The following is a 27,514-nucleotide window of genomic DNA, read 5'->3' on the forward strand; positions in this document are numbered from 1 at the left end:
TCTTAAAAATAATTTCTTCTTCCCACATCGCCATGAACATTTTGGCGTAGCTATTGGCACATGAGGTGCCCATAGCTACGCCATTGCGCTGTAAGTAGATGTTTTTATTGAACGTAAAGGCATTGTTCTCCAGTATAGTTTCTAAGAACAACATACAAGATCAGTTTGTTCATGGGTATATCCACCATGGCCAAGTAAATACCTCTGTTCAGACAGTACACCCACATCACTGGGTATAATAGTGAAGAGGGATTGTATGTCTGAGGTGACAAAATAAAACTGAGTCCAGGGCTAATGAATTATTATATTGATATAAATCTACCAGGAATTGTTTCTTATCCCTCAAAATATAAACATTGTTGTCCAAAATGGGTCTTTGCCATTTCTCCACATAAAGGGAGAAAGGCTCAGTAACCCATGCCCTCCCAGCAACAATGGGTCTCATGGGGGGGTTTCGTCCAGCTTTGTGGATCTTGGGCAATCCCTAGTATAGAGGGCAATAATGCAAAATCAACCTTCAGGAATTTGTATAAACTTATATCTGTCATATCACTCTTCAACAAATCCTCCAGCATAAAGGAGACTCTTTCATGTAAACGATGTACCTCTTCTAAATCACTACAGTTTTAAAACTGTTCATCACGTGGCATTCTATTCATATTTCCAATATAATCACATCTGTTCATAAGGCCTCCTTTGTCTGCAGGTCTGATCATAATAGAATCATCGGTCTGTAAGCTTTTTAAAACACATTGTTCTCTGTGACTCAAATTATACTTCATTCTGTTATTCACTCTCTCTGAGTGTTTACTATCATAAAATTTATATGGCATCCTCCACTATTTTACTAAACGCCTCAATCAGTGGGTGGGGGTTCGGCATATATAAACTAGGTATTCTAAAGACATTAAAATTTATCAACAACAACATCGCCAAATTCAAGTTTGAGCATCACATGTCTGCTGTAGCATCTAATATCTAACATAGTTTCAGTCATATCACTACATTTAGATGGAATAAAAGTCGGTCCTTTATTAAGAACAGTTAATTCATCAGCTTTTAAAATACGCTTGGAAAGATTCCAAACTAGTGAGCTCCCATATGGCTCCACATCTTTTTCAAGGACTGGTTGGATTGTCCTTCCGTTGATAATTTCCATTTCTGCCTTCCCCCGACTTTAAGATCTTGTCCTTAAAGGCCCCTTCTCTATATTTACAGGCAGCTATGGTATATGATGTAGAAGGTATTATTAATGTTTTAGAATTCGTATTTGTGGTAGTTTTAGGCCGTACATCTACCAAATGTACTGCTCCCTGTCCATCTATTGTCGCATTATTGGTACAGTTCAAATTAGAGTCAATAACAGTGTCCACTTGCTGTGTGGCAACGCTGGATGTACCAGATGAATCATGTGTGCTCACTATCAAAGCTGACGCTCCCCCTTCCCTCTGTGAAGCATTGGTATCATCAGCAATGGTATCATTAATAACCTGGTTAGTTCTTATATTAGGCTCAACATTCCGTCCTGGATGGGCAGTCTCGCCTCTCGGCCACGTAAAAACATGGCCTCTTTGAAAATCTCTTGTGTCTCTGTCAATCTTTTCTTTCTTTTGCTAGAGCAATCTCCTTTCAAACACCACAATTCCATCCAGCATGCCTTCCAACACACAATCTACTAGGGAACCTGGCATAAAGTTTCAGTTCTTTTATAGAGGTTCTTAATTCCTCTTCGTGTTTAAAATAATCAGTTAACAAAGTCATATACTTCACGCTTACCTCTAAATTCAGTTGTTGCCAGCTTGCAAGTAAATTTGGATACTGAACGCCATAAGTGGGCATTTTTTGGGCCCCCATTTTTTCGCCATACTAATATACGCAAGGTGGTTAATGAGCTGGCCTTTAATCAGTCTAGCCAGATTCCTCCTTTTTCCCCTTCTCCACGATTGGCTAGTGAGAAGGTTCTTCATACTTTGGATTTGCATAAGACAGCTCAGATATTTAGACAAAAAAGGCCTTTTATAAATTTGATTGGCTTTTTGTTTCTTTTCATACCAAAACATTGGGGTTTATCAGTTTCTAAGCAAACCATCTCTTCCTGAATTTCCAGGGTCATTTCTTTTTGTTGTTCTTTTCATGGCACGCAGTTATCTGCTTCTGTGAGGGCTTATTCTGCTAGAGCACTGGCTTCCTTGGGGGCACTGTTCAAGGGCTTGGACACTAACTCCATCCTTGTAGCTGCTACTTGGTGTTTGGTTCACACATTCACTAGATATTAAAATTGGATGTCATTTTCAGGGCCAGTATAGGTTTTACCAAGGCTGTCCTCCATTGAGTTTGTGGAGGGCTCCTCTTTGTCTTCCTCCTCCTTGCCTTCACTATAGCTTTTGTACTCCCCAGAGGTGATGAATACTGCAACAGTGATATAGAGGGACATGGTACAGTAGTGTAAAATCTTAGCATAAACGTAGATATCCTTCTTTTCACTGTTGCAGTATTTATTCACTCCTCTACCCCCTTGTCTCTTCTGTTTGCATGGGTGGTATTTTCGTTCTGTCTGACAAGTTGTTCTTTCCTTCCTTTTTCTGGCTGCATATTTCCTTCTTTGCAGTGGGGTTCCTAGTTCTCCTGGGGCACTTCATTTCTGAGTTTGGAATGTGTGTGTATCACCATTATGCCCTGTGATTGCACGGGGAGCATATGCCTGATGTGCTACATTCCCTAGGTAGTAAAGGCTTTGGTATATTGGCTAGACATTGGGCTATCCTTGGCAGGAGATCCCAGAGGTGATGAATACTGCAGCAATTTAAAGGACATCTACTGTTATGGTAAGATTTTACACAACTGTACTTTTGATGCATTTGTGTAGACCTCTTGACCTTAAACAAGGAGTTAAGTATGTACCCCGGTCGGAAGACCCTCAGGCTGACAAATTGGATGATCTAACTCTCGTCCTCTTTAGATATGCTTTCCAAGGATGTGCTTTCTGTCTTAAAAGAACCTTGGAAATCAAATAGAAGGAACTCATACCTAGAGAAGTGGTAAAGATTATGCCTTTGGTACCAGAGAGGGAAGGTCTGGATTTTGTAACAAGGTTTTTTTTGTCCTCAAATGCATGTCAGACCCATAAAAATAAAAATGGTTTTATGTCTCTGTGAAGGAGCTTGTTTGCAGTCTCAAGCTGCCTACCATGGGATCCCCCTTTATTCCCTTTTACCAGTAATGCAGTTCCTAAAGGGGTGTGTTGTTGCCGAGTCTTTCCAAGAGGGTAACCTGTCCACAGCGGAATCCCTTTTGTGTGTTATATAAGAAAACTTTGCTATCTTTTGAGTCAGCAGCTGTTGTACCTTTCAAATACTTTACCTGGATAACTTTCTTTTGGTAACCAGTACTTCTGCCAAAAGATGTCCAAAGTGCAGATCCTCATGTGCTAACTGTCCTTTTTTCATTTCCAAAAGGACAAGCTAATGTTCCAAACCAGTCCAATTTTCATATCCAAAGTGGCGACAGAAATCTTTGAAAATCATGCAGTTAAAATCCCTGTATCTTATCTTGGATGTTGTTTGGAATATTTTGCAGGCACACAAATATTTGTGAATTGTTTCTAAAGTATAGCCAAACAATCCACTCATGCTGTATGATAAGTTAAAAAATAATAATAAAAAAGACACAGTCATTCTTGCCTACATCTAGTGGAGTTTGGCTTTTTTGCCTTGAATATTCCAGTAAAGACTTAAAAAGTGGAAAAAAACAAAACATGGTCATTCAGAAGTCATGTAGCTGAAACACTGGTATTCCTTTAGGGGTATTTCTGTATATCCCATGAGCCTCCCCTACAAAGGAATTTGAAGTATTACATAGTGAAGATTCTAGTTTGGCTAGATCTTTCTCACATGTTTTACTGAATGGTTTGTATGTTTGCCTTTTTTACACTTTAGTTTGGACCGCACAAAAGGACAGATTATCTTATATACCCCAGTTGTATATAGATAACTGAGATTTTACTTCCAAAAAGCGTAAAACAAAGAAAAATGGACCTGTTATTCATAACCTTGGTAGCTTAAAGGGAGGGCAGGCCTGTCTCTAAACAGGCAATATGTAAAGGGCTGGTTCACTGCATTTCCCTCTCTTGTTCATTCCATGGCCAAGGCTATACCAGGGCATGAAAGAGCTCACTCCACAAAAGTCACAGCAAGCCACCACAGCCTTCAGTAGGGAGGTCAGCAATGAGACCACATTGGAAACAGCTACTTGGTCATCTGTGCACACCTTCAGTATTTAATGTAACCTGGACATGTTATGCCTAGAGCCAGAGCAGGATTTTCCATGGCCAGTACTATGTGGTCTTCTACAAACCACATTTTCTCAGGGCCAGTCAGTGGTCTGTAAGCTCAGGAAAGCTTCCAAATGTTACCACTACTCTGAAGTGAACAGTTCAGTGAACGTAGGATAGCTGTATTAAGAATTTTCTATAACTGTTGATGTTTGAGTGCATTCACTGTTGCAATAATACTTCCTAAACTCCATCCCTCTGTTTCCTTCTTGTAGCTTTCCTGAAGTTGGCTTAGATAGAAAAAGTCACCTATCTCCTTATCTTCCCTCTCGTTTGCCCCTACAAGATGCCCCCTATTAGGTTGACCGTGTGTCAGGCGACAAGCTCTTTCTGATTGATTTGCTGCTGTTAGGAGTATATGTCACCTGGGAAGCTTGTGCTCTGGTCATTATCTGCATTCTTGGAGCTGATAGGGGAAGAAACAGCTAAAAATGGTGCATATAGATGTCATTCTTAACACAAGTGTGCTGAACTCCAGGTGAGAGAGCACTTGCCTGTCCAGGAGGGGGAAGAGTGAAAAGCTTTTGAATCCAGGCTGAATGGTTTGGCCTTTTGTATCAGAAGGTCCCAAGTGTTGTCACTCTTGCAACAACGAATATACTCAACCATCCAAATTTATTGCATGTCCCTAACACATCTTTAATCCCCAGTAGTCACTGCTTATCAATTGTTTCTGCATATCATGCTATTACAAAATGATGGAATTCTGCCCAGTATCTGCTGGTTAGGAAATTTCATTTTTCTGTTTTGAAAAAATGGATATTGTAGTAACAATACATGCAAAATATTTTTTTTGAGGAGGTATGAGATTTAATGGAAAGCAGGAATTGAACAATTTATGGAATGCTGGATTGATAGGTATACAAAAACATGTGATGTATAATGTTTAGCTATGAACATATTAATATGGTTTAACGGCAACAGAATAAAGTAACGCACCACAAAGGATAAACGTAGGACTGCCCAAGGTAGCAGAATCACTAGTGATACAAAATCCCAGAGCAGTCCATGAACCAGGCAAATAACATAAATGTCCAAGCATATAAAATTAGCACTGTTTTATTCAAGATGGTAGCGCTTTCACGGATAGCTTTATCAGGCTATACAAAATGAAATAACCACAGGTCATTTAAATGCATTATAACAACTAATCAAAACTCAGTGCCTAATTTTATCATTTTAAAGTAAAATCATACATTCATTCGAGCACACACTTATATCCTTACAGTTGTCATTCAAAAACTATACATACACAAAATGTATATATAATGCATGGAAAATAATCACTATGCCAAATAAAATGTACACAAAAATGCATATATAAACAAATATAGCTATTGTGAATAATATATATCTATATTTTTAAAAAATATATATAAAATATAAATACAACTATCGTTGATATAAATATGACTAGACCTAAACCTCAAAAATTCAATTAACATTATTTTATCTAACAGAGCGCTTCCTCTGCTTCAGTGTGGCTTTAATTGATGCCCTCTCATTTAAACCCCTCCCTCTATCGGCTCTAAGCCTCAAAATCCATCTTACCTCCCTACTTTCTTTTAAATACCTAATATCACCCTCACGTATAGTTGGAATCACACCATCAATCTATTGTGAATAATATATATCTATATTTTTAAAAAATATATATAAAATATAAATACAACTATCGTTGATATAAATATGACTAGACCTAAACCTCAAAAATTCAATTAGCATTATTTTATCTAACAGAGCGCTTCCTCTGCTTCAGTGTGGCTTTAATTGATGCCCTCTCATTTAAACCCCTCCCTCTATCGGCTCTAAGCCTCAAAATCCATCTTACCTCCCTACTTTCTTTTAAATACCTAATATCACCCTCACGTATAGTTGGAATCACACCATCAATAACCGTAAACTTAAAGAAGTGATGATCACATGTTTAGATAGAGCATTGTTAGTAGACCTAACCCTGATACCATATATATATATATATATATATATATATATATATATATATATATATATATATATATCCACTCCCTCACACTCTCTCGAAGTGACTGGTTGGTCTTGCCAACATAAAGCGACCCACATACCATGCATATGGCAAGGTAGACCACATTTTGTGTTCTACAGTTGGCACTAACCTCAAACTTAAACCTCTGGCCTGTATCTGGGTGAATAAATGTCCCCGTTGTATCTAGGTACCCACAAAACTTGCACTTGCCACAGGAATAAGTGCCCATACCTCCTTATATACATCTACCACTCTCTCTTGAATGGCATAATAGCCTTTTCAAATTATGTTTGTTTTTTAAATAAGAAAGTGGGTTGATCACCAACTATACTCTCTATATCTGGATCTGTAGTCAGGACACGCCAGTTCTTCCTAATAATATCTGAGCTTGGTTTAACATCTTTGGTAAAAAAACATTGCTATCTTCAAATTATTCATATGTTGTATTCTTATAGGATGGCTATCTACATCTAATCTCGAAGACAAATACGACTTTGCCCTATCTCGCCTAAGGTTATTCAAATCAATAAGATTGTCGTCTACCTCTTGCTGGCAGTAACCTCTAGCAGTTAACATTTTTTTTTTCAGAATGACTAATTCCTGTTGAAAGCCTGCTTCAGATGCATTCAATGTAGACACTCATCCCCTGTCCCTTCGTTACATTCTTAAAGGTATAATTGGGGTGCATGCTACTTCTATGTAATAGTGTTCCTATAACAATATTTTCTATATACACCTGTATTGATCAACTCACTCTCAAGTCTGTCTACGTAGAAATCCAAATACTCTATTCTAAATTGTGAAACGTTCATGGTGAGTTTTAAATAATCATACCTCTCTTTCAAATCCATGAGGAATCTATTCAGACCTGCACTGGTACCTCTCCACACCAGCCAGAAAAGGGTCATCGACAAATTGTCAATAAAAGGTAGTATACCTAGAGTATGATTCCATCTTAAAAATAATTTCTTCTTCCCACATCGCCATGAACATTTTGGCGTAGCTATTGGCACATGAGGTGCCCATAGCTACGCCATTGCGCTGTAAGTAGATGTTTTTATTGAACGTAAAGGCATTGTTCTCCAGTATAGTTTCTAAGAACAACATACAAGATCAGTTTGTTCATGGGTATATCCACCATGGCCAAGTAAATACCTCTGTTCAGACAGTACACCCACATCACTGGGTATAATAGTGAAGAGGGATTGTATGTCTGAGGTGACAAAATAAAACTGAGTCCAGGGCTAATGAATTATTATATTGATATAAATCTACCAGGAATTGTTTCTTATCCCTCAAAATATAAACATTGTTGTCCAAAATGGGTCTTTGCCATTTCTCCACATAAAGGGAGAAAGGCTCAGTAACCCATGCCCTCCCAGCAACAATGGGTCTCATGGGGGGGTTTCGTCCAGCTTTGTGGATCTTGGGCAATCCCTAGTATAGAGGGCAATAATGCAAAATCAACCTTCAGGAATTTGTATAAACTTATATCTGTCATATCACTCTTCAACAAATCCTCCAGCATAAAGGAGACTCTTTCATGTAAACGATGTACCTCTTCTAAATCACTACAGTTTTAAAACTGTTCATCACGTGGCATTCTATTCATATTTCCAATATAATCACATCTGTTCATAAGGCCTCCTTTGTCTGCAGGTCTGATCATAATAGAATCATCGGTCTGTAAGCTTTTTAAAACACATTGTTCTCTGTGACTCAAATTATACTTCATTCTGTTATTCACTCTCTCTGAGTGTTTACTATCATAAAATTTATATGGCATCCTCCACTATTTTACTAAACGCCTCAATCAGTGGGTGGGGGTTCGGCATATATAAACTAGGTATTCTAAAGACATTAAAATTTATCAACAACAACATCGCCAAATTCAAGTTTGAGCATCACATGTCTGCTGTAGCATCTAATATCTAACATAGTTTCAGTCATATCACTACATTTAGATGGAATAAAAGTCGGTCCTTTATTAAGAACAGTTAATTCATCAGCTTTTAAAATACGCTTGGAAAGATTCCAAACTAGTGAGCTCCCATATGGCTCCACATCTTTTTCAAGGACTGGTTGGATTGTCCTTCCGTTGATAATTTCCATTTCTGCCTTCCCCCGACTTTAAGATCTTGTCCTTAAAGGCCCCTTCTCTATATTTACAGGCAGCTATGGTATATGATGTAGAAGGTATTATTAATGTTTTAGAATTCGTATTTGTGGTAGTTTTAGGCCGTACATCTACCAAATGTACTGCTCCCTGTCCATCTATTGACGCATTATTGGTACAGTTCAAATTAGAGTCAATAACAGTGTCCACTTGCTGTGTGGCAACGCTGGATGTACCAGATGAATCATGTGTGCTCACTATCAAAGCTGACGCTCCCCCTTCCCTCTGTGAAGCATTGGTATCATCAGCAATGGTATCATTAATAACCTGGTTAGTTCTTATATTAGGCTCAACATTCCGTCCTGGATGGGCAGTCTCGCCTCTCGGCCACGTAAAAACATGGCCTCTTTGAAAATCTCTTGTGTCTCTGTCAATCTTTTCTTTCTTTTGCTAGAGCAATCTCCTTTCAAACACCACAATTCCATCCAGCATGCCTTCCAACACACAATCTACTAGGGAACCTGGCATAAAGTTTCAGTTCTTTTATAGAGGTTCTTAATTCCTCTTCGTGTTTAAAATAATCAGTTAACAAAGTCATATACTTCACGCTTACCTCTAAATTCAGTTGTTGCCAGCTTGCAAGTAAATTTGGATACTGAACGCCATAAGTGGGCATTTTTTGGCCCCCATTTTTTCGCCATACTAATATACGCAAGGTGGTTAATGAGCTGGCCTTTAATCAGTCTAGCCAGATTCCTCCTTTTTCCCCTTCTCCACGATTGGCTAGTGAGAAGGTTCTTCATACTTTGGATTTGCATAAGACAGCTCAGATATTTAGACAAAAAAGGCCTTTTATAAATTTGATTGGCTTTTTGTTTCTTTTCATACCAAAACATTGGGGTTTATCAGTTTCTAAGCAAACCATCTCTTCCTGAATTTCCAGGGTCATTTCTTTTTGTTGTTCTTTTCATGGCACGCAGTTATCTGCTTCTGTGAGGGCTTATTCTGCTAGAGCACTGGCTTCCTTGGGGGCACTGTTCAAGGGCTTGGACACTAACTCCATCCTTGTAGCTGCTACTTGGTGTTTGGTTCACACATTCACTAGATATTAAAAATTGGATGTCATTTTCAGGGCCAGTATAGGTTTTACCAAGGCTGTCCTCCGTGAGTTTGTGGAGGGCTCCTCTTTGTCTTCCTCCTCCTTGCCTTCACTATAGCTTTTGTACTCCCCCAGAGGTGATGAATACTGCAACAGTGATATAGAGGGACATGGTACAGTAGTGTAAAATCTTAGCATAAACGTAGATATCCTTCTTTTCACTGTTGCAGTATTTATTCACTCCTCTACCCCCTTGTCTCTTCTGTTTGCATGGGTGGTATTTTCGTTCTGTCTGACAAGTTGTTCTTTCCTTCCTTTTTCTGGCTGCATATTTCCTTCTTTGCAGTGGGGTTCCTAGTTCTCCTGGGGCACTTCATTTCTGAGTTTGGAATGTTTGTGTATCACCATTATGCCCTGTGATTGCACGGGGAGCATATGCCTGATGTGCTACATTCCCTAGGTAGTAAAGGCTTTGGTATATTGGCTAGACATTGGGCTATCCTTGGCAGGAGATCCCAGAGGTGATGAATACTGCAGCAATTTAAAGGACATCTACTGTTATGGTAAGATTTTACACAACTGTACTTTTGATGCATTTGTGTAGACCTCTTGACCTTAAACAAGGAGTTAAGTATGTACCCCGGTCGGAAGACCCTCAGGCTGACAAATTGGATGATCTAACTCTCGTCCTCTTTAGATATGCTTTCCAAGGATGTGCTTTCTGTCTTAAAAGAACCTTGGAAATCAAATAGAAGGAACTCATACCTAGAGAAGTGGTAAAGATTATGCCTTTGGTACCAGAGAGGGAAGGTCTGCATTTTGTAACAAGGTTTTTTTTGTCCTCAAATGCATGTCAGACCCATAAAAATAAAAATGGTTTTATGTCTCTGTGAAGGTGCTTGTTTGCAGTCTCAAGCTGCCTACCATGGGATCCCCCTTTATTCCCTTTTACCAGTAATGCAGTTCCTAAAGGGGTGTGTTGTTGCCGAGTCTTTCCAAGAGGGTAACCTGTCCACAGCGGAATCCCTTTTGTGTGTTATATAAGAAAACTTTGCTATCTTTCGAGTCAGCAGCTGTTGTACCTTTCAAATACTTTACCTGGATAACTTTCTTTTGGTAACCAGTACTTCTGCCAAAAGATGTCCAAAGTGCAGATCCTCATGTGCTAACTGTCCTTTTTTCATTTCCAAAAGGACAAGCTAATGTTCCAAACCAGTCCAATTTTCATATCCAAAGTGGCGACAGAAATCTTTGAAAATCATGCAGTTAAAATCCCTGTATCTTATCTTGGATGTTGTTTGGAATATTTTGCAGGCACACAAATATTTGTGAATTGTTTCTAAAGTATAGCCAAACAATCCACTAATGCTGTATGATAAGTTAAAAAATAATAATAAAAAAGACATAGTCATTCTTGCCTACATCTAGTGGAGTTTGGCTTTTTTGCCTTGAATATTCCAGTAAAGACTTAAAAAGTGGAAAAAAAAAACATGGTCATTCAGAAGTCATGTAGCTGAAACACTGGTATTCCTTTAGGGGTATTTCTGTATATCCCATGAGCCTCCCCTACAAAGGAATTTGAAGTATTACATAGTGAAGATTCTAGTTTGGCTAGATCTTTCTCACATGTTTTACTGAATGGTTTGTATGTTTGCCTTTTTTACACTTTAGTTTGGACCGCACAAAAAAAGGACAGATTATCTTATATACCCCAGTTGTATATAGATAACTGAGATTTTACTTCCAAAAAGCGTAAAACAAAGAAAAATGGACCTGTTATTCATAACCTTGGTAGCTTAAAGGGAGGGCAGGCCTGTCTCTAAACAGGCAATATGTAAAGGGCTGGTTCACTGCATTTCCCTCTCTTGTTCTTTCCATGGCCAAGGCTATACCAGGGCATGAAAGAGCTCACTCCACAAAAGTCACAGCAAGCCACCACAGCCTTCAGTAGGGAGGTCAGCAATGAGACCACATTGGAAACAGCTACTTGGTCATCTGTGCACACCTTCAGTATTTAATGTAACCTGGACATGTTATGCCTAGAGCCAGAGCAGGATTTTCCATGGCCAGTACTATGTGGTCTTCTACAAACCACATTTTCTCAGGGCCAGTCAGTGGTCTGTAAGCTCAGGAAAGCTTCCAAATGTTACCACTACTCTGAAGTGAACAGTTCAGTGAACGTAGGATAGCTGTATTAAGAATTTTCTATAACTGTTGATGTTTGAGTGCATTCACTGTTGCAATAATACTTCCTAAACTCCATCCCTCTGTTTCCTTCTTGTAGCTTTCCTGAAGTTGGCTTAGATAGAAAAAGTCACCTATCTCCTTATCTTCCCTCTCGTTTGCCCCTACAAGATGCCCCCTATTAGGTTGACCGTGTGTCAGGCGACAAGCTCTTTCTGATTGATTTGCTGCTGTTAGGAGTATATGTCACCTGGGAAGCTTGTGCTCTGGTCATTATCTGCATTCTTGGAGCTGATAGGGGAAGAAACAGCTAAAAATGGTGCATATAGATGTCATTCTTAACACAAGTGTGCTGAACTCCAGGTGAGAGAGCACTTGCCTGTCCAGGAGGGGGAAGAGTGAAAAGCTTTTGAATCCAGGCTGAATGGTTTGGCCTTTTGTATCAGAAGGTCCCAAGTGTTGTCACTCTTGCAACAACGAATATACTCAACCATCCAAATTTATTGCATGTCCCTAACACATCTTTAATCCCCAGTAGTCACTGCTTATCAATTGTTTCTGCATATCATGCTATTACAAAATGATGGAATTCTGCCCAGTATCTGCTGGTTAGGAAATTTCATTTTTCTGTTTTGCATTTCTTCCATTGTTTGAGTAACATCTGTTCTCCATGGAGTTTGAACTTCATGATTGACAAGCTTGCCAGTTATCTGTAAGTAACCATCTTTGACCTTTGATAAGGATGGAGTGTTCTTTTGAAACCACCTCAATTCCCTACCAAAAAGGGAACTAGAGTTAAGTCCATTCATCTCACTGTTTCTTTATGGAGACAATGGAGAAGCAAGCCCTTCACTGCCTTAATTTGCATCACCAGTTCATATTTTGCGCAAAACAAGCGCATCTGTTACACCTTTGTCTCTATTTGTTGGTAGGGAAAGACCTGCAATTAGCAAGCAAACCCTGTCTAAGTGGACAACCAATTTACAGTTTGTTTAGCTGAAAGTAATGCACTGCCCTTTGAAATATGCTGCTTTCAAAGATAACTACACTAGAGGTGTAATAGCATTCATTGCTTGCTTCATAAGTGTCTCATTTGCAAACATTTGTATAGTGGCCACAAGGTTGTTGGCTCACCACTTCAAAAGACTTTATATGCACTGTCCCCCCAGAAGTTGGCCTATTCTTTGGCAGTTCAGAAACCTTTAGTACTCTGCCTTCCGAGCTTTTACTCTTGGTTGTCAAGCTCCTTCCTTGCTAGGGGGTTTTATTCCATGGCATTCATTCCAGGTGTAGACCCACCATGGAAAGTTCTGGCAGATAATTTGTATGCCAAGAAGATATGTATTAACATTTAACATCAGGCAGTCCCCTTTGTGGGACATGTATACACTCCTGCTGTCACCTGGATGACCTCTCCATCTAATTCTGCTGCTGTAGTTTAGTCTTAATTTGAACACATATCTATATGTGTGTCTGTCTATATAAATGCATAGTAAACTTCACTTAATCTATACTTGTGTCTGAGTAAGTGAACTGTAGGGAGTTTTTGTGCTAAAAGCCATTTGTGTGTATAATAGATTAGGCAACTTCCTGTTTGTCGACAAAGGCGAGTGGTTTTGTGGTAGGGCTGGATGTTTGTGTGCGGGTCTGTGTGCTTTAGGGTTAGGTAAGGGAATAGGTTTAGGGTGTGGGCTAATGTGTGTGTTTTAGGGTTATGGTCAAGTAAGAGGAAAGATTTCATATTTTTTTGTGTGCATGTGCAAGCATGAGAGGAGAGCTTTTTAGCTGTCTTGTGTAATGTTATGGAAAGGGCTTTTTAAGGTAAGGTGGGTAGTTAGGGTTATGCATAGCACGCATTACTAACTTGGAACAGGAGAATGAATGGTTGCTAAGGTTGTGGCTAGTATATCGGAAAAGGAAACTGGTTTCCTTTTTCAGTGTACTTGGATGCCTGAATTATTGTATTGTCGATGCAAAGAATTGTCAACATGTTTTGATGTTTTTTGTCTCGATCATTAAGCATGTCAGCCGTTCTGTAATCTTATATATATTTATTGCAGTTCACACTGACAAACGGTGACTTTGTTGACAATGTGCTGCTGTCCCCTTTTGTTATCAAAAACACTCTTTCTCAAGTGCAGTGTTTACAGAATGGAGGAATATCCACTATGTAGGGGTATGCACTGGGATACTGTGAGTGGCTGAGTATGTTAATGCTGAAACTTTGGGATCCACAGAAAGTTTTGACAGGGGATTCAGTTGTGAGCATGTGCCTGTGCTTGAGTGCGTGCATGTGCTTGAGTGTGTGTGTGTGTGTGTGTGTGTGTGTGTGTGTGTGTGTGTGTGTGTGTGTGTGTGTGTGTGTGTGTGTGTGTGTGTGTGAGTGTGAGAGAGCATTTACAAGTTACAGTTAGAGTAAGGTTATTCAAGGGGAAAGTTTGTGTTGTGAGTGTGTGTTAGTATATAGATGTGTCTGAGTGTCTTGTGCAGTGGTAATTTTAGGGAACATTTTTTTCGTAAATATGTAGAGTAGGTGTTAGGGTTGTCATACAAGTAATGTCTTCTAACCCTAACCCTAATACTGCCCTTTCCCCACACATTACCTTATGAAAAAACTTTCCCTAACAGTATCACTGTTCAAACAGTGAGTTAAGTGTTTCTATTATCTTTGTTTGTTTTTAGTTGACTTGCTGACTATTTGCAAAAGAATAGGATCAAATGTTAAAGATAGTAATAGATCAATCAAGGAGGGGTCTCTTCATATACAAGCTGAATATATGTTTTTCTACTAATGATGCCTATTTCTATGCACATAGTATTTCCACAGCCTTTCTTGTTCTGCCACTTTATAAGTCATCTGATATGATTACCACATGTTCTGTCATTGTCACTAATTGGCGTCTATTTTTGTATAACTTTTTTTTTTGGGGGGGGGGCAGAAATGGCTTCATTATTCCAGACTGAATTTAAGTGACACATTTTGGCCTATTTGTGAAGCATCTGGGTTTCTTTATATTACATTTTGAGTACTGCCTATTAGTTGGAAAGACTGAATTGTATTTGTGGGTGAGATATGTCACAAGCTGTGTAGAAATGTCATTCTTGTCTAGAAAATGCCATAGCCAGAAGTCTAAAGGAGGCAGTAAAAAGTAAAAGAAATTGAACGAGTCCTGTTTGTCATCCAGAATACATCTTTATTTGCACTGAGTCAAAGACCATTACAGTTTGTTTTGAGCAGAATGATACATTACTTACTGATTTGGAATAGTACATTAGAAATGCATTTTTTTTTTTTTTTTTTTTTTTTTTTTTGATAAAGGGCTAAGTCAGAGCTAAAGAATGAGACAGACCCCTTCAAACAGAAGGTCCTGGATGGGCGACAACTGGCTCTGAAAGTGAGCGCTAATTCTGTTTATGGTTTCACTGGGGCACAAGTTGGAAAACTGCCATGTCTGGAGATATCTCAGGTGAGAATGGAGATGAAAACATTTAGACAACATAACCTTTACTGCTGTGCTGTCATGGGTGAATACAAACTACATAGTCCAGTTTTGCTGTTTGTTGTTCTGTGGTGTAGTAAATGTTGATGAGGTATGTGTGCTTATGAAGGGGTGGATTTTTTGTATTGTTATGTTGATTAAGGAATGTTAAGTCAGGGGAACTGTCTGTTCTTGTCTGGCCACAGAGACAGTGGGATGGGTTTTGCAGCTTAGCCTGTTCTGCATTAAAGAAAGTTTTTTTCACCTTGTAAACGGTAGAGGCCTTTCTACTTTTTTATTGATATTGTAGGCAAGGCTGTCAGGGTCATGTATTCCCTTCCCAATTTGTAGCCATCAACCAGAGTTGGCTTATCAATTGCAACTTTCCCATATTTCACTTTGTGCTTTTGTGCAGTGTGTACAATGAGGTTGTGAATGTTGTTTCAGCCATTACATTTGTCCAGATCTATACATATTCCTACATTTGAACATTGTCACCACCTGACTGCCGCACTCTTCTAACATCACAATACCCCACTCGGGCATCATAGACAAACTCACCAGCTTAAATGTAAACCCATATGTCACAAGATGAGTTGCAAACTGGCTCAAGGACAGAACCCACAGGGTCAGAGTTGCTGGAGCTATGTCAGACTCTAAGCCAGTCACAAGCGGTGTCCCACAGGGCTCAGTCCTGGGACCCCTCTTGTTCAGCATTTATTTTTCCGAGGTACAGGCAAATATAGGAAGATTGTGGCTGACAAAGTTCGCAGATGACTGCAAACTGGGCGCCATAATTGATACTCCAGCGGACACAAACATCCTTCAGAGAGGCCTCATAGAAATGGATAATTGGTGCCAGAGCCATGGCCTTAAGCTGAACGCCAAAAATGTATAGTCATACCCTTTGGGAAAAACAAGGTACCCACAAATTACCACATAGGTGGTAATCCATTAAGTACGGAAGAGGTAATCGGGGACCTAGGGACCCAGGTTGACAGTAACCTCTCATTTGACACTCACATTGCCAAAGTGGTTAGGAAGACCTTCTATATTGCCCACCTTATCATGAAGGGTTTCACATCTAGATCAAGAGAGGTCATTGGGCCCCTGTACTCTTCTTATCAGGCCAATGATTGAGTACAATGCCCCATTTGGGATGTATCTCACCTGACACCTGCAGCAGTTGGAAAGACCCCAAAAGTTCCTCACCAAGAGGATAAAGGGTCTTAAACATATGTCATAAGCTGCCCGACTGAAAAAGCTCCAGCTCTATTCAGTCGCATACACCTACTCAGAGGTGATCTGTGCCTGACGACAAGGCCATGTCCATCCCGAATTAATGGACAAAGCTCCACCTCAAAAATCAATCCCATCATGTGGTTTCAGAGAGAGAGAGACTTCCTCAACACACAGAAATAAATAGGACGTGTTGGAGGGACAGAGTCATAACCCAGAGGCTCCCTACACTCTGGAACAGAATCCCAGTCCATGTTAGGCAGAGCCCCTCACTGCTTCTATTCAAGAGAAATCTTGACGAGTGGATGGGAGAGCGTAGGTTTACCCCGGGGGTCATCTCTGTGTCACTACTAGACAGAGGCACAGTAAACTAAACCCTAAAAGGGCGTAGTATTCTCATCCTAAGGGGTGGTGAAAGCCACACACACTCTGGCTAGGCTTATAAATGCCCTAGGGCAGATAGCCTAGTACGAACCTATGAACCTATGAACCTATAAACCTAATCAGTAGTACCATCTTCTTATTGCAGTAAGACCATCACAAAGTCTATAGGTTATTACTTGGAGAGCATGTTCCGGATACCATTAATGAGTCTAGCCCAAAATCTCAATTTTCACCATAGCAGTGTCTGGTTAAGTAACTTGCTCCAGGTCGCATCACACAGTAAGCAAACAAAGGCTGAGGTAATCAAACCCTGTACCACAGGAAGTAGCTCATTAACACCGCACAGCCTTAGTCATCTTTGGCATTTGCCAGAATAAATTTTCACCAAGCACTCCAAGAAGAAAGCACAAGACCAATTTCTGGGAATATTTTTAAAGCTGTCACAAAATGAGTGAGCACTGAGAAATTTCAGTGCAGTCATTTTAGGCAAATTCCGACATTTTCTGCATTAGGTAAAGAAGTCACGAGTCCTGACCATTTCCTGTCCAAAGCAAAGTTGCATAGGTAACCAGAAAGTTCAGTCTGCAAATAATGTAACATAGCTTTTGATAGGAAGGAACAATGTACAGATCTCCATGTTCTGCTAGTGTGCTTGTGTGCGTTTCCCTGTGTGTGAGAGAGAAAGAAAAAGAGAAATGTCACTTCATGTTTTACTGTATTTTTATAAAAGTACTTGTTCTGTAGCTTGTCCAAATAATGTTCTTTGCTATGCCTCAGACTCACCAAACAGCCGAAAAATAAGTACAATGAAGGAAAGGGTGAGACTCCGCTGGATGTTCCACTGCTTTATTAAAATACACAAAAAGTTGTGTCCGAAATTGGTAAGAAACTCCAACAAAATAAATATCCACTGACAAGCGCTTTCGGGTTAAAACCCTTCATCAGATCACATACTAAAAACACTTCCTGATATTTAAAATACATGTCAACCAATGAGAGTTAGTAAAAAGCCCGCCTTTTCTGCAAGGCTGGTTTTAAAGGTACACAGTCATTTAAGCCCGGAGTCTGTGGGCCATCAATTCCAAAAATCCATTTGGACTCAGATTCAGTTAATAGTTTAACATTCACCCCCTATTGTTCTATGGCAATTAACCACACTGCTTTGAATTTAAAATTGTGTGTGGGTGGGTCTCAATATGCTTATATAAAGCATTATGTGCATCTTTATCTAATTGAAGACATATGTTGCAATATTCTTACCTTAAACATATTGTTGGTCTTGCCAACATAAAAACATATGCATTCAGTGCACTCCGCTATGTAAACTAAATTACTTGTCCTACAGGTAGCTTTTGCTTGAAATTAAAGACATGTCCACTGACTGGATGTGTAAGGGTGTGATCTTATTTTATATTTGGCATGCTTTACAATATCCACATGGGACACCGCCAATTTTTTCTTTTAGGATACAAGTTTGGGTTACTGTTTTCTCTTTACAAAGGATATCTTTTATAATTCTTGTTTCTCCTATAACAAATTTGGATAAGCCCCCCACTATATTTCTTAACTTGTTATCTCTCAAAATATTTCAGTTTCTGTTGACAATATCCCTGATGTCTCTATATTATTACTATATATAAACAATACCTTTTCATTCATTAAGTTGTGTGTGTGTTAGGCTAGGTTCTTATTTCCCTTTATTACATTTAAGCCATGTTGGCTTAATCTATTTCTTTTGTGTGATTGGTATCAACCACTCTATTAACCAGTTCTCCTCTATAGCCCCTTTCTAAAAGTTGTTCTTCAAATTAACCATTTCACATTCAAACATCTTATCATCCAGATTCAATCTGCAAATTCTGCCAATCTGGCCCTGAACAATATTTGAAACATATATCGGGGGTGCATGCTCGAAACAAAGCATTGTATTTTTCAGCACTCCTTCCTATATAGGCTTGATGAAAAGTTAATTAATTTTGTGATATACATACATCTAAAAATCAATATTTGTGGTTGAACATTTCTTAGTAAACTTCAGGAATGTAGTAGTGGAGTGTAGATAGTTTAAAAAAACATCCAAAGATGTAACATCATCCTTCCACAAAGAAAATATATCCACAAAACGTATATATAAATGTATATGTTGTTGCCATTCTTGGCTTATTAAAAATCATAGCCTTTTCCCAATGCCATAGGACCATATTGGCATACACACCCCCCCTGTGCCTGTCTATATGTATGTTGTGCTCCTACAAACACATTATTGTACCTTTAAAACCAGCCTTGCAGCGGCTTTTACTAACTTACTAAACTGACATGTATTTTAAATATCAGGAAGTGTTTTTAGTATGTGATCTGATGAAGGGTTTTAACCCGAAAGCGCTTGTCAGTGGATATTTATTTTGTTGGAGTTTCTTACCAATTTCGACACATTGTGTATTTTAATAAAGCAGTGGAACATCCAGCGGAGTCTCACCCTTTCCTTCATTGTACTTTATTTTTTGGTGAGTCTGAGGCAGGCAAAGAACATTATTTGGACATTTATTTCTTTTGGTTCGTTTTGCTATGCTATGGATGGTGAGAATTTGACTGTTTCTTTAGCAGCAGTGAACAGTGATGGGGAGCCGGGGTGAACCAATTACACGGTTTTTTTAAAGGGTTTTCTTTCTACAGAAGATAACCCTTTATAAAATCTGGCTTAATTAATAGAGAGAACATTACTACTATAGATAAAGTTCCTGTAGCGACTGATAAAATTTTGACAACTTGATTCGTGATCTAAGCTACAAGGCTGGGAGACTACAACGGCTACGCTGGCAGACTTTTCATTTTGAAGCCTGTCAAAGTTATGGTATTGTTCCAAGAGGCATGCGAATCATGTGCATGCCCGCACAGGGAGAACGCTACCCTGAACTTTTTGCCCCAGTGGCAGAGGCTGAACAATTCAAAAAAGTTTCAAGTACACACATGGACACAACTTTGGCCCCTGCCCTGGAGATGGCGTATTAAGAAAAAGATGTTGAAGCTTTACTGCAACCACCTAGAAACACAATTTGCGAGCCGAGTCAAGTGGCAGATATTAGACACTATATCTGATAATGACAATAAGCTCGTTTAGAAGATCAGTAAACTAAGAGATTATTATGAATTTTTTACAGGGGCGCATCTTTGTTTGCCCAGGTTTAATGCTTCAATTCTGCTCCCAGTGATGGGGCCAATAGGGAAGGCCCGACATCACCAGAATGGGAGGGGCGAGTTAAGGAATCTGTAGCACCAGGCAGTCGATGGATGGCAGCAATGCAGTTACAGAATGACAGGCAAGGAAAACCACCAAACTCGTCGACAGCAGAGGGTTTTAATGTGTCATTCAGGACAAGGCACCTATACATACATTATTGGGTTCCCACTCAGATATTTCCTCTGAGCATGTTTTGGTTGACAGTGCCGCATTAACTCACTGACACTGCCACCGAAGATAATTCCTGTTTAGGGAATCCAAAACACACACAAGGTCCCACCGTTTTTTTTGCAGTTGCGGCTCCCATGAAAAGCGAGGAAAGTGGGAAAGCAGCGTTGGCGAGGTGAGAACAAAGAAGGAAGATACTAGATTGACTTTTAACCATGATGATGGTATTGTTTTTAATTTATCTTCTTATATTTTGAATAGCGAAGAATTATATGTCTTGAACAAAGGCATGACCTTTGTACCGGACAGACTTAGTGCTTTTAATGAAGTTATGCTTGATATCATGCTTTTTCGTAGAAATTTAGCATTGAAATGTGCTTTTGGTGTTAATAATGAATATAACACAACCCTTAGACAGCCAAGCTGTTATATACCACCTTTCTCTCCAGCTCTTAATTTATTTATAAGTAGCTGTGAACATGACTTACAGGAATATTTTAAGAATAGGGTGTTTAATGAATACCATAATTTGATACAAAACAGAAGAAATCAGTGTCTGATTTAAGTAACAACAAAAATTTAGTCATCAAAACAGCTGATAAAGGGGGAGCGGTGGTAGTATTAGACACTATTATGTATGTCAGAAAAATAGAAGAATTGCTATCAGATAAACATACATATATACAGATTAATCCTGTGGGTATCCTGTGGTGTAAAATTATAGTAGATAAAGTACATAATTGTTTAAAAGATTGCTTTTGAAATGAAAATCAGTGATGATACATATAAATTTTATTGATAGACAAGGCCGCATTCCCATCTTCAAAGGTCTACCAAAGATACACAAGTCTCTTCATGACCCACCATTACGACCCATAGTTTCTGGCAGAGGGTGGGTGACGAAAAATTTCCATATGGCTGGAACATACATTACATCCTTTTATAGATAAATTGTCCACCATACTTAAAGATACAGGGAATTTTTGCTTAAATTGGGTGATGTGAATAGAGAAAGGACACAAATAAATAGAGATTTTTGATGGTTACCTTAGATGTTCAAAACCTATTTACTGTAATTAGTAATGACTATGGGGTTCAAGCTGTTAGTGAGGTATTGGCAGATCAGAATGTTGATGAGGAGAAAATAATATTAATCAGTACTTTATTAACCCTGGTTCTAGAAAATAATGTGTTTGTAGGAGCACAACATACATATAGACAGGCACAGGGGTGGCCATGGGCACTCCCTGTGCCAATACTTATGCCAATATGGTCCTTTGGCATTGGGAAAAGGCTATGATTTTTAATAAGCCAGAATGGATGCAACATATACATTTATATACACGTTTTGTGGACGATATTTTCTTTTTGTGGAAGGATGATGTTACATCTTTGGATGTTTTTTTAAACTATCTACACTCCACTACTACATTCCTGAAGTTTACTAAGAAATGTTCAACCACAAATATTGATTTTTTAGATGTATGTATATCACAAAATGAAGCTGGCTTTTCATCAAGCCTATATAGGAAGGAGTGCTGGAAAAATACAATGCTTTGTTTCGATAGCATGCACCCCCGATATATGTTTTAAAATATTGTTCAGGGCCAGATTGGCAGAATTTCCAGATTGAATCTGGATGATAAGATGTTTGAATGTGAAATGGTTAATTTGAAGAACAACTTTTTAGAAAGGGGCTATAGAGGAGAACTGGTTAATAGAGTGGTTGATACCAATCACACAAAAAGAGATAATAGATTTAAGCCATGGCTTAAATGTAATAAAGGGGAAATAAGAACCACTAATACCACACACAAACTTAATGAACCAAGGGTATTGTTTACATATAGTGGTAATATAGGAGACATCAGGGATATTGTCAACAGAAACTGGAATATTTTGAGGGGAGATGATAAGTTAAGAAATATAGTGGGGGCTTATCCACAATTTGGTTATAGGAGAAACAAGAATCTAAAAGATATCCTTTGTAAAGAGAAAACAGTAACCCAAACTTGTATCCTAAAAGAAAAAATTGGCAGTGTCCCATGTGGATATTGTAAAGCATGCCAATTTATAAATAAAGATCACACCTTTACACATCCAGTCAGTGGACATGTCTTTAATTTCAAAGCAAAAGCTACCTGTAGGACAAGTAATTTAGTTTACATAGCGGAGTGCACTGAATGCATATGTTTTTATGTTGGCAAGAACAACAATATGTTTAAGGTAAGAATATTGCAACATATGTCTTCAATTAGGAATAAAGATGCACATAATGCTTTATATAAGCATATTGAGACCCACCCCACACACAATTTTAAATTCAAAGCAGTGGTTAATGTTGTCATGAACAATAGGGGGGGTGATGTTAAACTATTAACTGAATCTATGGAGTCCAAATGGATTTTGGAATTGATGGCCCACAGAACTCCGGGCTTAAATGACTGTGTACCTTTAAAACCAGCCTTGCAGAAAAGGCGGACTTTTTACTAACTCTCATTGGTTGACATGTATTTTAAATATCAGGAAGTGTTTTTAGTATGTGATCTGATGAAGGGTTTTAACCCGAAAGCGCTTGTCAGTGGATATTTATTTTGTTGGAGTTTCTTACCAATTTCGGACACAACTTTTTGTGTATTTTAATAAAGCAGTGGAACATCCAGCGGAGTCTCACCCTTTCCTTCATTGTACTTGTTCTATAGCTTGCCACATTTCACATTTTTATTGCAGCTTTATTGAAGCAAAATAGTACAGGATTTCACCCACCCTCCAGAAAAATAAACCATGCTACTTTTTGCATGCAGTCATATCTTTTTGTTTTGGTTTGGAAAGAATTTTTTTAATAACTACTTACAATATATAGCAACTGTATATATTTCATTTGGTGCATACAATGCTTGACATTCAGCTGTACATTTTGAACTGTACATGCAAATATTTAAATGTACATACAAATCTGATTTACAGTGCAGGATTTTTGCAGTGTTACTTTATGTATGTAAAATATGTTTTTTGTATTTTGCATATGTATTGACTGTGTAGTTTTTCTCCTGGGTTTCCACTGAAAATGGGATCAACCCCAGTTGGACTTTCTCAGCAAACAAAAATGAAATATATTAAAATACAATAAAATGTTGCAAACCATCCAGAAAGAATATAACATCAAGATAGAAATACTTTTTTCAGACCATAGTATTCCTTTAAATTTCTCTAACTGGGAATGCTTAATAAAAACCTAGAAGATGCACTGCGACAGTTCTGTCATTCTTTTTTAAATCCTGTTCTATAAGTTACAGCCAGACATTTCCAGATTGTCACATTAAGTCTTGCTTGTGTCTTTCAGCTTTTCCCGGTTAGGGGTCGCCACAGCAGAACTCCGGTCCGCTAATGATTGGCAGTTGATTTTTACGTGCCGAGTAGTCTACTGATGAAAATTTGTATTTTTCTTCTGCTTTTGTTTACCGATTTTTTTGTCTGACTGGGTTTAGTAAACAAAAAAAAAGCCCTTTCGGCTGTGGCCCACGGAGAAAAGCTCCAACACATTACAAACATTTTTAAGTAGACATTCAGTAATATATGTGAACAGGCATTAAGTAATCTGCATTAACAATTTCACAAACATTTGCTCATTAGAATACATTCATATGAAATAAAACTATTATGGTATAAAATTTACTTATGCGTTTAGTAGATCTTGAACACAGAGCATTTAAAGAGCTGTAATACTGTGTTTGTCAAATCAATAATGGATCTTGTGTGTAATGGAGCTGGAATGCCCACAGAGATACTTTACTAAAGGGATAGGCGGCCTAGACAACATGTCCTATGTGGAAGCACAAAAAGGGAAATTGAATAGGAGTGAAATGGCCTGCAAGGGCAGATAGCCTAGAACTTACCTAAGATTACAAATTCAAAGAAATGTAAGTGAGGGAAGAAACATGGTAGAGTAGAGAATTTTAAAACTGTAGTTAAGACTAAGAGGTGGAGTATTTAGTGGGTTCAGAGGCAATTGTATATAGCTATTGTAAAGTAGAGTAGCAAGCAGCGTTTCAGAAGTCTATATGGCTGGGAGATGCTTGTAAAATTTTTCAAGTACTTGTGAAGACTGATTGTGGGGCATAGGAGGATTTTGAATGAAGAAAAATAGTTTGACAATATGGCAAGCTGAATATTACAGTAGCATTGATATTGGAGATGTACAGGAAGAGATCCATTGATTTTAATAAGTGAAGTTTTAGTTAGGTTTTAAAGGAGTTTGAATTCTCAATGGATTTCACTGACAGCAGGATGTGGTTCCATAGTTTAGCTACGCTATTTGAATATAGACACTAACTTGCCGATTTGATGATTTGATTATAATGTTTAGTGATTTTTCTCTATAGTGGAAAATTCAACTGAGAAAATAGAGTTTCATGATATTAAAGGCTGGACAATATTTTGATTTGTAGAGACGGATCTGTGTATTATCTATAGGTTCATAGGAGATTACTAGACTAACTACTTAAAAGCCCTTACAAGCCTAGCCAATATAACCTAATTTTACCCAGTTTGTTGTTCCTAGGGACAAGAAGATGGCTTAGGTTTGTGCATATGCCATGAGTATTTTACCCTGTCCATAATGCACATGGGCAATATCCCAGGTGTGAATTTGTGATTTCCCATCCATTGATCCAATCTGCATTTGAAGAGGGCTAGGGAAGATCTCTGTTTAACGTGAATGGGAAGCCTGTTCTATAGAAGGTGGTAATCTTTGTGATACATCTGTCTCACCAGCATGTTTTGTTTGAGTCACTGACTAGATTTAGATCATTATATTGGGCGACCCTTGTGCTGTTTGATTTGTGGATGTGTAGCACTCCATCAGGACTGGATTTGTGAGTGCCGTGAAGGTTAGGCATAGGTCACCCCTTAATAGTCGGTAGGAGACAGAGTAAACCACATAGGGCATGTTAGCATGCTGTATTTTCTTTGTGAGGAGTCTTTGGAGTTGCTCCAGCTGTTGTAAGTGCCTAGTCAAGTACATGCCAAATGGCACATTGTACTCTACTATTAGTCTAATGAGGGATGAGTACTGTGGGACTATAACTTGGATCTGAATGTTGAACCTTTACTTATAAGCTCTGCCACATACAATGACTCCCTCACCACTGTGGACACATGATGGTCAAAGTTCAGGCTACTAGCCATCTGTGTACCTGATTTCTCACTACTAAGCCTACTCTTAGTGTTGTGCTGTTAATGCTGTAATATCCAGGGATCTATAGCTTCCCAAAGGGTATGGTGATGCATTTTTGTATTGAGTTTTATGCCATAGCTCTGACACCAGTCATTTGTTTGATTTACACTCTCCTGAAGGGATATGTACATCATTGTGGGATTTGATGATTGCCCCCAGCTTGCAGTCATCGACAGACTTTGTCATCCAAAGGGCTTCCATGTTAGCCTAGACTGCAGAGAAGTATGTTCCAAATATGAATGATCAGAGCACTGAGCCCTGTGACACACCCCTTGTATCTGGCCTCTTGCTGGATGTGGGTTCTCCCGCTGTAACCATGTGTCCACTCCATGAGCCAATTGGCTGTCCATGTGGTGACGTAGGAATTTATGCCCAGTTATGTGAGTTTATAATACTTGAGTTTGGGATTGTGTCAAATGCCTTCTGTTTCATCCTCATTCATGTCTCTATTGACTTTTTCAGAAAAGTTCACCAGATTTAGTAGGCACTTGACAAAGCCGAATCGGGCTGTGTCCAGTGTTTGTAAGTTTCCTATGTCATTATTTATCAGGTCCATGATTATCCTTTCCATGGCCTTACATATAAGACTAGACAAACTTGTGTGTCTGTAATTACCCAAGTAAGCTGATGGTCCCCCTTTGTACAGAGGGATGACTGTTGCTGCCTTCCACTCTATCAAGACAAAGCCAGTCCAGAGACTGTGGTTAAACAGAGATCCCAGTGGGCCTGATATATCCTGATATCAAGCTGGTTAAGTAGGAACCTGGTATATTGTCAGGCCTCATTGAAGTTGTGTTTTTTTAGCTTTAGAGAGCTCATTGGCAACCTCTTCCATAGTGATAGTTGGCAGGGGAGTGGTGGAAGGTATTTCTTTGAGGACAACTGGGGGGGTGTTCAGGAGGTGAAATTTGTGCTGAATTTATCAGCCAGCATATTAGCTATATCTTCTAGTTGAGTATAGGTGATTCCATCCACAAATAACTCTGCACATTGTTGGGTGTTGCCTGTAGATCAGCATGTGTTTTGTACCTTTAAGAGCCATTCCAGTCCATGGGCATGTGCATATAAGTACTTAGCATGTGCAAACTAGTGTCATTTTCAGTGAGCAGCCGAGTGAAAGCATGTATGTGTGTAGCAGTTTGTTTAAGTTTTATGTTCCTGTTATCCATTCTGATGCGTCTGTGTGTAATAGATGACTTAAATGAATACCCAAGCCTCGTTGTCATATTTGAATACACAAGACAAGTAACATGTTGTCAGAATGGGATCTGAAGTAAAGCTTCTTTAAAACCATGAGGTGCGCAGTTGCAATTGGAGGAATATACAGAAATGGATTGTCCGATGCTCAAACAACTCACAAACAAGTCAGAAAGATAATTGCAAGTAGTAAAACTCGTTTAAATAATTTTTTACTCAATGAATATAAAACAAAGCATTCAAAATGACTTTCTAATTAAACAAAATTATCAAACTACAATATATTGATGAACATACAATGTTTACAAAAATGCTTGAAACAGCTTCCAAATTGCATAAAATGTTTAAAAAAGGGAAAGCGACCGTATTTTTTCACTATGTGCTTCTTTTTCATATTAACGAAAGCTATTTGAAGTATCTGAAGTGTACAAAGTGTTGGCAAGTGTGTGCAGTATTACAGTATATTTATTTTGCAGAAAACGTTAATCAAAATGCAATTGTTGTGCAGATTAATGTTTTTTCAAGTACTTTGTGTGTGTTTGAGCATAGAGGATATTTTGTTGGCATGGCAGACAGATTTCGCAGACTTGGTCCACTTGTATTTGATGATAATATTGCTGAAAAATTGCAGCGTTTTTGAGCAAGAGTATGATATTTTCATACAGGCTGCTTTTTCTGGTAAAGATGCACGTACAAAGGCATTTATTCTGCTTAATTTAGCTGGTGCAGAAGCCATTGAAAGGGAGCATTCATTTGTGTATGCACGGGAGGGGGAAGACTGCCATATTGTGATACCAGCTGAAACGCAGTAAGAGCCTAAGTGCGTAAAATGTAAATTT

The 27,514-nt window shown here is 38.6% G+C and overlaps 1 protein-coding gene across 1 annotated transcript in view; it reads left to right on the forward strand.

Moving 5' to 3' along the window:
• POLD1 (DNA polymerase delta 1, catalytic subunit) overlaps positions 1 to 27,514 on the forward strand; it is a gene marked incomplete in the record, with an annotated part of 1,583,142 nt that overhangs the window by 663,555 nt on the left and 892,073 nt on the right. The window contains 1 exon segment of the mRNA XM_044059378.1: positions 15,054 to 15,201. Within this exon segment, the coding sequence (XP_043915313.1) occupies positions 15,054 to 15,201 (148 nt within the window).

Source organism: Protopterus annectens, chromosome 17.part0 (genome assembly GCF_019279795.1).
Source record: "Protopterus annectens isolate FY-2018-M chromosome 17.part0, PAN1.0, whole genome shotgun sequence".
NCBI classification, from domain to species: Eukaryota; Metazoa; Chordata; order Ceratodontiformes; family Protopteridae; genus Protopterus; species Protopterus annectens.